The sequence below is a fragment of the Malurus melanocephalus genome, unplaced genomic scaffold (genome assembly GCF_030028575.1).
Source record: "Malurus melanocephalus ecotype Western Australia unplaced genomic scaffold, MMel_1.1 scaffold_59, whole genome shotgun sequence".
NCBI classification, from domain to species: Eukaryota; Metazoa; Chordata; class Aves; order Passeriformes; family Maluridae; genus Malurus; species Malurus melanocephalus.
Window position 1 is genome coordinate 1849958 of NW_026623291.1, and position 13076 is coordinate 1863033.

The window sequence follows — 13076 nt, forward strand, 5'->3', positions numbered from 1 at the left end:
CAGTGCCAGGACATTCAGCACCATGGCACACAGCAGTGCTGGGATGCTCGGCGTGGGAGCGGGGCCGGCAGCAGGCCAGGGCACAGGGCTCTGCACTTGTCTGGCATGAYGAAATCCCACTGTTCCCTCCTCCCCTGCACCAGGCATCCCAAAAACATCGCCCCACTTTCAGCGCGATGGGGCAGGAAGGTCTCGAGGCAGGAAGGTCCCAGGGCTGGGCGTCCCAGCCAGCATTGCCTGCACCCGCTTCCCTGGGGATTTTCTCTCGCAGGAACGTGCTCTCAGGGAGGAAGYGGGGAAAGGTCGGAGAGTCGCGTCTGGAAAACATTTCCCCGAGCTGAGGGATTGCTGGAGAGTTTCCCTTTAACCACGTGGTTAATCTTGTTGCTTCACAGGGCGTGAGGAGGCCTTTTCTCCCTCTCATTCTTGCTTTTCGCTTTTTTTCTTTTTTTTTAAATAAACATATCTGTGAGCCGAGGGCAGAACATACCCACGGAAAAGGTCAGGCTGGCACGGGGAAGGCTGAGAGCTCTGGACATGGAGCACTGGATCCTGGCCCCAGCAGCTCCCTGGGAGCTGAAGTGGGGCACRGTGTCCCCAGTCATGGGTGGCATAGGGGATAAAAGGGGGACAGGCTCTGTGCTGAGAACAGGAAACCCAGGATACCCCTGCTTCATCTCATGGGTGCTGACGTGAGCTGGGCTCCCCTGGGCTCAGAGTTTCATTTTTCCACCATAGGGGCAGAGCAGCTGAGGGGAAAGCTGCAGTGCTGCTTTGGTCACACCAAAACACCGCCCTGGAGCAGGAGGAACCGTGGCCACTCACTGTCCCCGTGCTGGGATCCCATTGCCCACAGCTGGATCATCCTGTGCTGCCTCCTCGCAGCCAAATCCCTCCCCTGTCCCTGATCCTATCCTGCCCTGGCATTTCTAAACATCCCACAAGCACCGGCTGGGGGATCCTTGAGCCTGAGATGGGTGGAGAACCCCCCACCTGCTGCCCATCCCTGCCACTGCCCCACTGGAGACCCCACCCCACCCCAMGTCCCTCCTAACCCAGTGGCACCATCAAATGTTTGTGTTTGAACTAAAATTGATTCCTCCTGAGACGGGAGCAGCCGTTGTGTGCTGGGTCCTTGCCGTGTCCCCACCATGGGGTGCTGCACTTGGGGACGATAGACCAGCCCCCCAGTGCCATGGATGGGGGTTCTGGGGGAGGCTGGGTATGTCTGAGGGGGCCTGGAAAGCTCTGCTGGGTACCAGGAGACCTCCCAATTTCTCGGCATCCTGCAGGGCTCCCCATGCCAGGGCAGAGCAGACAGGGATGCAGCGTTGTTTATGATCTGTCCCTGAACCCAGTGCCTCTTTTGAGCCCTGGTTTGTTTGTTCAGGGCTGGAGTCTGACCAAAACAAGCCTTCTTGGGCAGCTCTGCTGAAATTTGGGAAGCTGAGGAACAACAGCACAGAAAATAGCTGCAAGCTGCCTCTAAAAGGAGAGAGCCAYGCTGCAGGATGGGGTGGGATTGCTGTGATGGGATGGGGATGGGGATGGAATGGGGTCCTGGCTGCCCAGTGCTGCACTGCCTTGTGCTCCTTGGGGCAGTGGTGAGGGGCACTGCTGCCCACAGCTGCCCAGATGTGCTGTCCCACCTTGCCTGTGGCTGCGTGCTCTGGACAGGGCCATGTGCAGCCGTGGTGGGACCCCATACAAAGGGGTCGGCCATACAAAGGCTGCCCTCATCCCAAGGGGCACACAGGGCACAAAGGCACCAGAGCACAGGGACACCAAGGCAGAGAGAGAGCTCAGGGCACAGGGACTTGGGGGCACAGGCACCCCAGGACTGTGTGCACCCAGCAGATCCTCCAGTGACGGAGATCCAGTGCCACCAGCCAGGTTGTCACTGGCCCTGCTGACCCCTCTGCAATACCCTGGGCTGGCTTCCAGCAGAGCCACGGTTCAGCGTTTTCCCAGCTCTTGAGGAATTTGTTCTCTAGGATGGCTGAGGGGACAAGGAACAACGTCCTGCACGTCGCTACTGCCTGCCCTGTCCCCCACGGCCAGGGTGGGTACCCGAGCAGCGTGGCTGGCACAGGCCATCCCCAGGACCCCCAGGCAGTGTGTTGGCCCCATCCCTGAGCACTGCAGGGGCTCAGCACATGCCAGGGGCATCACCCAGGAAATGGGGGTGCAGAGGCACACGGGTCCCACTGCACCCTGCTGGGACACCGCAGGACACAGATGTGGCTCTGCTGGTCAGCGACAGCTGGGGACAAACTGCTTCCCCTCACASCAGCGCAGGTATCCGGTGTCCCTGCCCGGGCCGTGGGGTTCAGGGCCCCCCAGGGCYGTGTCCCCCGGGATCAGCTATTCCTGGGTCTGACGCAGGCAGCCGCGCTCAGCTGCTGGGGGCTCCAGGAAGGAAATGCCGCTTCCTGCCTCAGGCATTGGGGATGGGGTGAGCCAGTGGGGGCTGGGGGGTGGCAGCCCTGTGGGTACACAGCCCCTCTGGTGTGGCACCCCACTGCCCCCACCCTGCACCAACCATGAGCCATGGGTCCTACAGAGTCTCACCAAGTGCTGGGAGCTTTGGCAAAACACCCAAGAGGGAAAATGATGAAGCTGGAGAGATTTTGGTGGCCCCTGCCTTTGGGACCCTCGCCCTGCCACTGGCCAAACACCTTCCCAGGATCCTTGCTCGGAGCTTGGAATGCTGATCTCCAAGGGATGCTTGTCATGGCTAATCCAGCCAGGGCCATGAGGAACCCCATGGCAAGGATGGACCAGGAATACAGCCTCAGTGGGACATGAGGATCTGGGTGAATGATCTTCAGCACCCATGAGCCGCAGCACCTGCAGAACCTGCAGCATCCCCTCCATGGAGACAGTGCCTGATGCCAGCTGCACCCCTGCAGGGAAAGCTGAGCTGGGTGCTCAGGTGAGAACAGGCCCCAATGCCCACTGCTGCTCCACAGAGCTGCTGCATGCGTGGGTGCTGGACACAGATTCCCRCCCACACCACCTCRCTGCCTGCTCCCCYCATATCCCAAACCCCACACCCCACACCGTACCTTCAGCAGCCACTGCGTGCTGTTCTCCAGGATCCTCTCCAGGTGCCGCAGGCGCTGGGCAGCCCCGTGCCCGGCGGTGCCGGCCGGCGAGTCCCTCTGGAGCAGCACGTTGGCCGGGCCGGGAACAGCCCCGGGAGCGGCCGGGCAGGGCAGCGGCTCGGCCTCGGGCAGCACGAAGGTGTAGCTGCAGTGGCCGTGCTGCACGCGGTGGTAGCGCCGGCGGCCGCCGCCCTCCAGCGCCCGGCGCTGCGCTCCGGCCGCGCACAGAGCCGTCGTGGCACAGGTCAGCGCCACGAGGCCGAAGCTGAGCGCCCGCATGGCGCGGGGGTCCCCGAGGGGGTCCCCGGAGGGTTCCCCGTGGGGCCGGGGTGCCGCGGCGGGGGATGCGCCGGCAGCGGGATGGGTCAGTGGGCGCTCGCCGCCGCCTCCGACCGCGGCGATTTCGGCATTTCCTCCCTCTGAGCCGGCGCTGGCCGCCCCGGCCTTTTATCGCCAGCCCTCGCAGGGGGAGAGGGGAGAAAAAAAAAAAAAAAAGAAAAAAAGAAAAACAAAGGAAAAAATCTGTTTAAAAACAATACTTCTATCTTTTTTCCTTCCTCTGAGTCCACTGCGGGGAGATCAAGTTTCACACGTGATCTATAAATGTCTCTCTCTCTCACACACACACACGCACACTCACACACTCTCACACACGCAGCCCCGTCCCTCCCCCGGCCGTTCTCTGCACAACTCATCGCACCTCCCGGGCTGGGCAGCGCCGCGGCAGCACCGAGCCCTCCCACCCGTCAGTTCTGCACCCAGCGAGTCCCCCCGATCAGCGCCCAGTGGGACTCACCACACCCAGGCAGCGCAGCTCCTTCCCCAAGCCCCAGCTATTTATAATGCCAGCAGGAGCCAGCCTGGATTTGGCTGCTCTGGCCATGGGATGAGCCCGTGGGACCAGGAGGGGGACTGTGTCCCAGGCYGAGCTTGGCAGGACACAGCCAGACTGTGTTTGGGGCTCGGTGTGCCCCGATCCCGGCCCAGGGGTCTGCCGGGGACTGTGAGATCAGCACGTCTGCCAGCCCATGTGCTGGRACAGGACCTAGGCTGTGTCCCCCAGTGTTGGGGACAATCCCAGTGTTGGGGACAGGCTGCCAAGGGGATGCCCAAGCATCTCAGCAGAGGGGGATTTTTCTCCATCAGCCAGAAAAAAAACTCCCTGGTGATTCCCAGACCCTGTGGAATGGCAGTCCCAGTGCCACACTTGCTGCTTGCTCCTGTGCTGGCTCAGGCAACCAGCAATGCTGTGGGACTTTAAATAAAAACTTGACATMAAATCTTTCCCCAATAGCCCAGCACTGGGGGGCCAGGGCAGGGTGTCCCCCCGAGGAACCCAAGCTGCAGAGYTGGGGAATGTGGCTTTACACCGAAGCCACAACCAGCATCCCAATCCCCTCCGGCAGCAACTCGTAAWGGGGAAAACAGGGACGCAGGAGCGATGTTGTGGGTTTAATCCGTTTATTTGTCATGAAGCGATCGCAGGAGCTGCTCCAGCGGCTTTGTGCCGGCTCTGGGGCTGGCTCGATGCTGACACCCAGCGCTCCTGTCCTGAAGATTTGTGCAGCCCCCGCAGCCCCGACACCCCGTGGCCAGCCCCGGACTCCCCTGCTCATATTTAGAGCAGGGACGGGGAGTTCGGACCCCGGCAAACCCCAGCCCAGAGCTGCCTGCGGCTGKGGCAGCGATTTGAGCACACACACGGTAAATAAACTGATACAACTCTCTGTGCCTGTGGACACTCGGAGTGAGGCAGGGAGGGACAGATGTCATCCCTGGGCTCAGCACCCCACGGTTGTGGCCCACGGTGATGGCTGGGAGGGGGTGCAGTGCTGCTTCCAGCACATCGCGGTTTGGGGATGCAGGAGGCAGCAGCATCCCCTGGCTGGGCAGGCACTTGCACTGTGTGTGACCCTGTCCTTGACCAAACACAGCCATGGACACCCCAAATTCCTGTGCCCACATCCAGCTGGAGAGAAGCTCTTCGAGCCTGGGAGCCTGAGGATGGCAGGATTTAGCCCGTGGGGATGCTGAGTGCTGGGCTGGCATRGTCCCCAGAATGGCYCYCAGTGTGGGGGYCCAGCTGCCCTYGGARCCCCAGSACAGCAGGATTTGGCCCTTGGTTGTGCTGGCAGGGATGCTGAGCTCCAGGTTAGGCTGCTGTGAGCAATGGTATCACCCCAACCCTGGGAGCCCTGCTGCTTCCCATGGCAGTGGCTGAGGGTGGGGGACAGACACTGCCCAGCACCTGGAGCAGCTCAGTGGTGCACTGTGCCCCCCAGCACTCCCATAAAAGCAGGACCCTGTAGAGCCAGGGCATCTCCAGCCCTGAGGGACAGTATCCAGGCAGGCATCAGCTTCATTCTCAGGGTCCTACCCCTGGTCTAACCCCATCCCACACGTCTGCAGGAAGGGAAGAGATGGAGCAGGCCAGGAGAGAGGGAAGACCAGAGGAATAAAGGAGCCACCCCCTCCCCAAGCCCTAGGGCTCTGCTTTAGACATTGCAAATTAGATTTTCTGAAAAGGAAATGTTTTTCAGGCCATAAATTGTCTCAAAAGAAAAGGGGGATGGGGGAGCAGAGAAAATTGTGCAACTTTTTTTTTTTTTTTTTTTTTTTTTGGATGGAAAAACAGGGGTGATGTGGCTGGAGCACCGTGGCAGGAGCTGGTTGGGAGCTCCTGCCATGGTGCTCCAGCTCCCAAGCTGGTGCCTGCTAGGTGCCCGTGTGCCGTTCTGTCTTYGGCTTCTTCTGTCGCTTTCTGCCTTTATTTTTGGGTTCAGTTTTCTCTGCAAGAGAAAAAGGARGAGAAAAGGCAGGCTTGCTCGTTAGCCAGGCAACGTGACCTGATCTGAGTCCTATCCATGGAATGCTGATCCATCCTATATCCATCCCTCAGAGTGTTAGTGCTGGACCCAGTTTCTGATTTTTGGGACCCTAGAGCTCTCTCCAGGACATGAAACAAAAGCGTGGGTCTCGGGGAGGTCTGGCTGTGCTGGTAGATGGGCAGAGGGACATTGGTGTGTTGCCCCCACATCTCCCATGGCTGGACTCTAAATCCTGATATTCMAAAATCCCCAGGAATGGTCTGGAGCAGCTCAACCAAAACAGGAGCTGCCTGGCAACACCGCAACTTTATCTGAGCAAGGACTGTGGATGTCAGAGAGGGACAGTGGTGGCCCCAACACCCCAAAGCCACGGCACAGCTGTGCTCAGCTCTGCCATGGTGGAAGAATGTGCCTTCCTTCTCTCTGGAGAGGAAGGTGGGAAGCTGCTGCCCACCACCGTGGGACACAGACAGCCCCATGATGGGAAATGAGGCAACTTTGGGGTGCATCCATGCATAGGTGCTAATGCTCTCCCTGTGGATGTCCCTCCCCGTGTGGATGGTCCCCATCCCCGTGGCACAGCCAACGTGCTGGTGRAGCCTGAATTCACCCGGTACTGTCAACCCACTGTCAGCTCTCCAGGGTCAGGCTCCTGACACCCAAATCTCYGCTCACCCCGAGAAGCTGCCCCACACACCCTCCAGCTGGCCGAGATGCTGGCACTGAGACACCAAAGAAACAGGGATTCAGGATAAACCCTGCTGTGCCACGGGCTCCAGTGGGACGGGGAGTCCTTGCTAAGCAGCAGAATAGTTGCCCCAAAAACCGGGCAGCTTTGTSTGTCCTTGCTCCTCTGCGCCCACTCCAATTAGAGTGACATGGGGAGGGTTCAGTGGTGCGAGGGGCACAAGGGACCAGAACTGTCTCTGGTGCTGCGTGTGCCAGCACTGTTGTCCCCAATCCCTTCTGAGGGCTCCAGTTCTTGTCCTGCCTGGCTGTTTCTCGACTCTGATCTCCCAGACAGTTGCCACCCACAAAGGAGAGGGCACGGCACGCACGCCAAGCGTCTGGAGAGCGGGACAGACACCCAAGGCAGATTTACAGCAGCGCGAGGGGTTTGTGCCACGGCCAAGCGCRGCGGCTTTTCCCTTCCAGCCGCCTGGATGGCTCAGAAGTGGTGGCACAAATCTCTCATCACACGGTCGGGTCCGGCCGCCTGCCCTGGCTCGCCTGGGCTCGGGGTGTCTCGGATGCATCAAGTGAACTCCTCGTCCTCCTCCAGCATCTGGATCCCATAACCCAGCACTTGGCCAGGCGGGCAGGAGCCTGGGAGAGAGGGCAGACGCACGCTCTGCCGCGGCAGGGACGCTGAACAGCCTGCCCAGGAGGGGGACACACGGAGGGGCTGCTCTGTCCTGCAGGGGCTGCCTGGGGGACGCTCATGGGATTCCTTCTGCTGTCTCTGAAGCTGATCCCAAATTGGCAGCCTCAAGAGTAGAGTCCTGCCAGTCCCTGAGCCCTTCACCATAGCCTCAGGGTTTCCAGATTGCAGGAGCAGGAGCCTGGGCAGAGGCAGGAAGCCAAGAGCTTTTCTGGGGTGCCAGTGCCTTCCCAAGTCACCTCACAAGTCGAGGTGCCCCAAAACATTGGCACAGCAGTCCCTACCAGTGGGAGCCACTGTGCGCCAGGAAGGGCTGGGCATGGGCATGGTGTTGCAGGACACAGTGCTCCAGAGCAGCCTGTCCTCCCACACCAAATTTTTCACATCAAACTGTCACCAGCTCTGTGGGTCTGGAGCTGGCACAGACCAGCAGGGAGGGGAACCAGCGGGGATCCTCAAAATCGATGCCACCTGGCACCCCAAAGATGTGAGCTGGGACCTGGGTGGGGAAGGGAATCAGCTCCTCTGCATTGTCAGCAGGAAAATATTATTTATGATTGATGGTGCTGGGATGAAGCCACTCTCCTGGCTCCGTGGCCCCCGCCCAGCACGCATGTCCTCTGCTGTTGCTCCCCTTCATCCTTTTCTCTCCACCCTCATAGTCCTGTCCTCTCTGATCCCCGCCACGCTGGCGGTGCCGGCCGGCTCATCCCACGGCACGGAGTGATCCCGCAGCTCTGAACCGCAACCCTTGGTGGCTCAGATCTGCTGCCAGGCACTACAGATCGGTATCTCATGCATCCCCCTTTCTGCCAGTTATTAAGTGGAGATTTATTAGGGTAGCTTYAGTCCAGACGCCTGCATCCAAAAATGACATCAGCCACGTTCCTGGTTCCCATCGCCAGCCCTGCACCCGTGCACGCACCGCCCGCACAGACCCTGCAGTAGGTCTGGTGCTCTGAAAGGTGGGGGAATCCCTGAGTCAGGGAGCCCCCAGCCTGAGGACGAGGTGGGGGGAAGCACAGGAACATGAGTAAACATCTGGCCAGATGAGCCATGGAGGGAGATTCTGCCCTGGGGTGTCTCCCGAAAGCTTTGGCCGTCAGAAATCACCTGGGTGATGCCCTCGTTCTCCATGAGCGCTCCAGCTTTTGGGGAGCTCAGAGATTTTTGCAGGAACCTCCCCTGCGTGTCTCAACCCTACTCACTCACAGCGGCAGCACAGAAAGCCTCCTTTCACATGGTGGCACGGTGGGAGCTGGAGCTCCGCAGCCTCATCCCACCGCGGCAGTTCATGCCAGTGCCCAGCCCAGCCCAGCGTGGAAGRGGACACCGGCTGCTCCCGGGCAGTCTCGGCGTTTGCCAGGTGGGAGCAGCCAGCCCTGGGGCTGCTCAGCACATGTGCCTGAGATGACGGCCTTCCCCAGAATTTCAAAATGCCTGGGAGATGACAGCATAGCTCGCYGGCCACTGCCAGACCCCTGCTGCCACCGTCCTCCTGCAGTGCGCCTCGGGCTCACTTTGGAGGGGCACGAAGCTGTCCCCAGCCCCGGTGGCGCGGTGCTCACCTCCCGGGCAGTGCTTCTTCATGCGGCACCTCCTGGTCTCCAGCTGCGCGGGGCAGGCAGTCCCCTCCTCCCGGGCAGCCTCCGGCACATCCCGCACCCGCGTCTCCACACCCCACTTGCAGCCGCAGGTCCGGCTCTCGCGGGTGCAGGCGCTCCACTCGCTCCACGGCCCCGGCTCGCACGTCTCTGGGGGGACARAGGAGCAGAATGGGATCGGCGGCTCCTGGGCGCCAGGCACGTCCCCAGGGACGGCGGGCACAGGGTGCGGGTGCTGCTTACCTTGGCACTCGCGGGTGCCGGGCTGTGCCGCAGTGCCGGGGGGGCACTGCCGAAAACACTGACCCTTGTACAAGTAAAACTTGTCCTTGCACTTCATGCAGAAGTCTCTGCTGAAGCAGCTCTCGCAGCTGGGCGACCTGCACTCTGCCGGGAGGGACGGCAGGTCAGCGGGACAGCCCTTGGCACCACCGGCACCCACCGGCTCCCAAAACCTACGGGGTCCGGGCTGCAGCTCCGGGCAAGAGAAAAGGGGACGAAGCGCCCCATCCCGGCCGCCCCTGGATCCAGCGCCACCAGGGATGCTGTGGGAAATGGCCACATCGCCCTTCCCAMAGCACTGGACCCTCAGAGTGGCGAGGGGAGCAGGGGGGCAGTAGGACAGGGGGGATCCCGGCTGGCACGGGACGTACTTGTGCATCTGTTGACCTCCAGACCCCGCACGCCAAAGTAGCCCGAGGGACAAGTGTGGACGCACATCCCGTACTGGCGGATGCCGTCCCTCCAGATGAGCAGGAAGAGCCGGTGGTGGCAGGTGATGCAGCCGTTGTCCTCAGAGCACAGGACGCAGCCCGTGCAGTTTTCCAGCAGGCCGGCACTCGCTGCAGGGACAAATGGACGAGAGGGGCTGTGGCACCGGTGCTKAGGTGCCAGGGAGGGTCTCAGCCCCTTGGCAGCCCCTCTCTGATGCACCCAGCGTGACARCACTGTCCCATCTCCCTGCAAATACCACCCCACCTCTCTCTGTTCCTCAAATCCTCACCTATGCCCACGCTGGCTGTTTGGGGACACATGGAGCCATCGCTCCCAGCTTGGCCGTCACTGACTGCTTCCATCGCTCTAAGATCCAGACTGAGGGTTTGCCCCATGCCCGGTACTGCCCGTGGATGACAGCCTGAGCCACATGCCAAGCTAGCCTTGCCCTTCCCGTGGGAAGTGGAACAACCACGGGGTCAGTGGGTAGAAATCTGCTCTGACCTGGATTAACCAGTTGATGCCTGTTAAGTGTCAGAGGACAAAGAGCATTCTGGATGCACTCAAGAGGAGCTGAGATAAGGATCTTCTGTTTGCTCATCAGCCTCTACTGCCTCCCCGGCTGCCTGCGCTGTACTCCCAACCTGTGGGAGGGTGACTGACCCTGAACTGGGCTCTGTTCTCAGGGACAAGGACAGGGTGCCCACAGAGACACTGCCAACTGTTCTTGCTCCCCAAGCCCACAGAAATGCAGCCTGGAGAGATGCTCCTGGCACAGGRGCACTTTGGGAGCTGGGGAGCATTGAGCTCTGGGGGCTACACATATCCTGTGTCTTTTTGTAGCCCCAGGCTGCTGGGCAACACRAGAGGGGCTACTGAACTCCTGCATGGAGGCATCCAGTGCCTTCACCATACCCTGTGTTGGGAATTGTTTGCTTGGCTCAGGTGCCACGGGCTGACTAGTGGTGACAGTGCCAGCAGCCCTGGTACAGCATGCTTAGGACCTGGGYTCTAAAGAAYCAGAATGGTTTGGGTTGGAAGAGACCTTCCAAGATCATGTCAATCCAAACCCCTTGACATGGGCAGGGACACCTTCCACTAGACAAGGTTGCTCCAAGCCCCATCCACCGGGTGCTGCCCGGCATGGACACGGACTCAGCCTGGSATCAATGCCTGGCACTGGTTCCTCTGACCCCAGGAGCTGCATCAGAGGCGTCCCACGGCTGCGGGGCTGGGCAAGAGGCACTGGGAAAGCCGGGGAAATGCTGGCAGAGGATTCTGGCTGACAATGACAGCAGCCCCATGTGCTGGTCCCTGGCACAAGCCAGTCCCTGGTGCTGTGGTGCCATGCAGTTGTCCCCAAGCTGGCTCATGCCAGTCCCTTTGCTGGGGCACACTGTCTGGGACAGCAGCACTGCCAGAAGCCTTCACTAGAGCTGCGTCTGCTGGGAGCGCTAACGAAGCACCTTGGATCCATTAAGTTGTTATGGTCTCCGTTACATATTTACCAAACGCTGACAACATTTGTGTTCCTGGCTGCAGCTGGAGCGGCTTCCCTGGAGACCCGTGGATTTACGAGCGTCTTTCCCTTTCCTAATTGTTTTTGATATTTAGGGTTTTTTTTTTTTGCTGCTCTTCTTCCACCCCTAGCCAGGGCAGAGAAGGTGGGGATCCCCGGACGAGCTCTGGGGCCTCTTTCCTCTCACTGACTTTGGAAATAGCCCTGTGGTGTGGAGCTGGGAGAAGCGGGGTCATGCTCCCCCACCCCACAGTGCTGCTGGCACGGCACACGTCTCTGCCACTGGGAATGACACTGGGAGCCACCACAGAGCACTACAGAATGTGGGTCACCCCAAAACTGTGGGACTGGGAATTAGGGACAAGTGGTGGGTTCTTCTCCTGCCCAGTGGTGATGGCAGAGTGCAGGGCTGGGATGGGCACTGGGCAGAGGGCACAGTGGGTACCTGAGCTGTGCTGGACATGAGTGTGACAACCTCCATCTCTGCCCACCCTGTGCCCAGTCCGGCTGGGAACTGGGAGGCTCTGGGGCACTGCTCTGCCCAGACCAGAGCTYCCAGTGGCATAGGGAGGCTGTGGGGTACTGCAGATCTTTCATRGCTCCTGGACCCTGTGCTGGCCTTTCTGTGCAGGTTGTCCCAGGGGATATAACATGTCTGGGGTCCGAAGCCGTGTGAAGCCATGGCTGCCAAGACCTGAAGTCCTTGGAGCATYGGGCTACTGACCATGGGGCAGGGCTAGCTGCAGCCCCTCTTRGTGCCGGGCTGTTTCCCATCGGGGGTGTTTTGGCCACCAGCCTGGCCACCCACATCAYACACACCTACTGCCTCCGCATGCCTTTAACATGGAACAGCTTCAAGGGAAGCTCTCCAGGCTCCAGCCCTGAGAACCCTGGTCCTGGGAGGTCCTGTCTCTACCCTTGCACACGTTGGCCCCAAAACCAGGGCATTCCTGGCACAGAGCTGAGTACCAGCCCTAGACCACTCCCCACAGCCAGCTGGCACTGCCTGGCACTGCCCAGTGAGGGTACAGGAGCCAGTGCCCAATGGAGGGGGGCACATGCCTCAGCACAGCCCCAGGACACGCTGCCCTTGCCCAGACACTGAGCAGTGGCTCAATTGGTGCCTTTTCCTGGGGGAAGGATGGGGCAGGGGATAGGTAGTGCCTGCCATGGCTCTGAGCATCCTTCCAGGAGGTTTTACTCCTAAGGCACTTCACATGTTAGACAGAGAAAGGAAATTTTGGAAAATCAGCCAGTTTTGTGCGATCCCCACTCTGCTGGGGTTTGCAGAGCTGGTCCCAGTGCCAGCCAGCATCCCTAATCTCCTGCCAGCCCCAAAGGCAGGGYTGGCACTGGGCAGGCAGTGCCGTGGAGCTGTGCTCTGCATCTTCCTGCACTGCCAAGCCAGCCCCGTGCCACGCACCCGGAGGGGAACGCAGACAGTCCTGAAAGGAACTCGAGGGGACGGGTTGGGGGGATGCTGGTTCCTGGCACCCTCCAGCCTGGGTTCACAATCCTGCCTGCTCCATGCAGCCAGGGCAGGCAGCCTGGTGTCCCAAAGCCACCCCGCASTACCCGAGCGGGACAAACCCACTGCGCACACCGTACCTTGCTTCTTCCACCGGTTCTGCGTGAGCATTTCCATGGAGCTGATGAATAGCAGCAACATGAATATTATCCACTGCATCTGGGCAGGAGTRATTTCGGGCAGGGAAGGAATCAAATCATCCAAGCGGCTGTCGGGCTCGGCTCCTGCCAGAGCCGGTGAGGGGTGGTGGGAAGGCGACGAGCGGCTCCGGGCTCACACCATCCCAAGCCGAGCTTCGGGCACGCAGCCACACTTCAGGGCAGCATGAGCCGGTGACACCGGGGCAGGCTGGGGCTGTCAGGCCCGGGGAGTGCTCATGGTGGCGGGGAAGTGCT

General features: G+C 60.6%; 2 protein-coding genes across 2 annotated transcripts in view; both read right to left on the reverse strand.

Moving 5' to 3' along the window:
• The window catches only part of ANGPT4 (angiopoietin 4), a 10961-nt gene extending 6879 nt beyond the window's left edge, over positions 1-4082 (reverse strand). Inside the window, exon 1 of the mRNA XM_057366046.1 lies at positions 3069-4082. Within this exon, the coding sequence (XP_057222029.1) occupies positions 3069-3386 (318 nt within the window). The 5' untranslated portion in view covers positions 3387-4082. The remainder of the gene's footprint in view (positions 1-3068) is intronic.
• A 1124-nt stretch (positions 4083-5206) lies between these two features.
• Positions 5207-13070, reverse strand: RSPO4 (R-spondin 4). Its single transcript, XM_057366049.1, has 5 exons — positions 12762-13070; positions 9574-9762; positions 9164-9307; positions 8885-9070; positions 5207-5896 (listed from the first exon to the last, which is right to left on the reverse strand). Exons 1-5 carry the CDS (start codon positions 12838-12840, stop codon positions 5823-5825), a joined length of 672 nt encoding a protein of 223 aa, XP_057222032.1. The 5' UTR covers positions 12841-13070; the 3' UTR covers positions 5207-5822.
• Between the last annotated feature and the right edge of the window lie 6 nt (positions 13071-13076).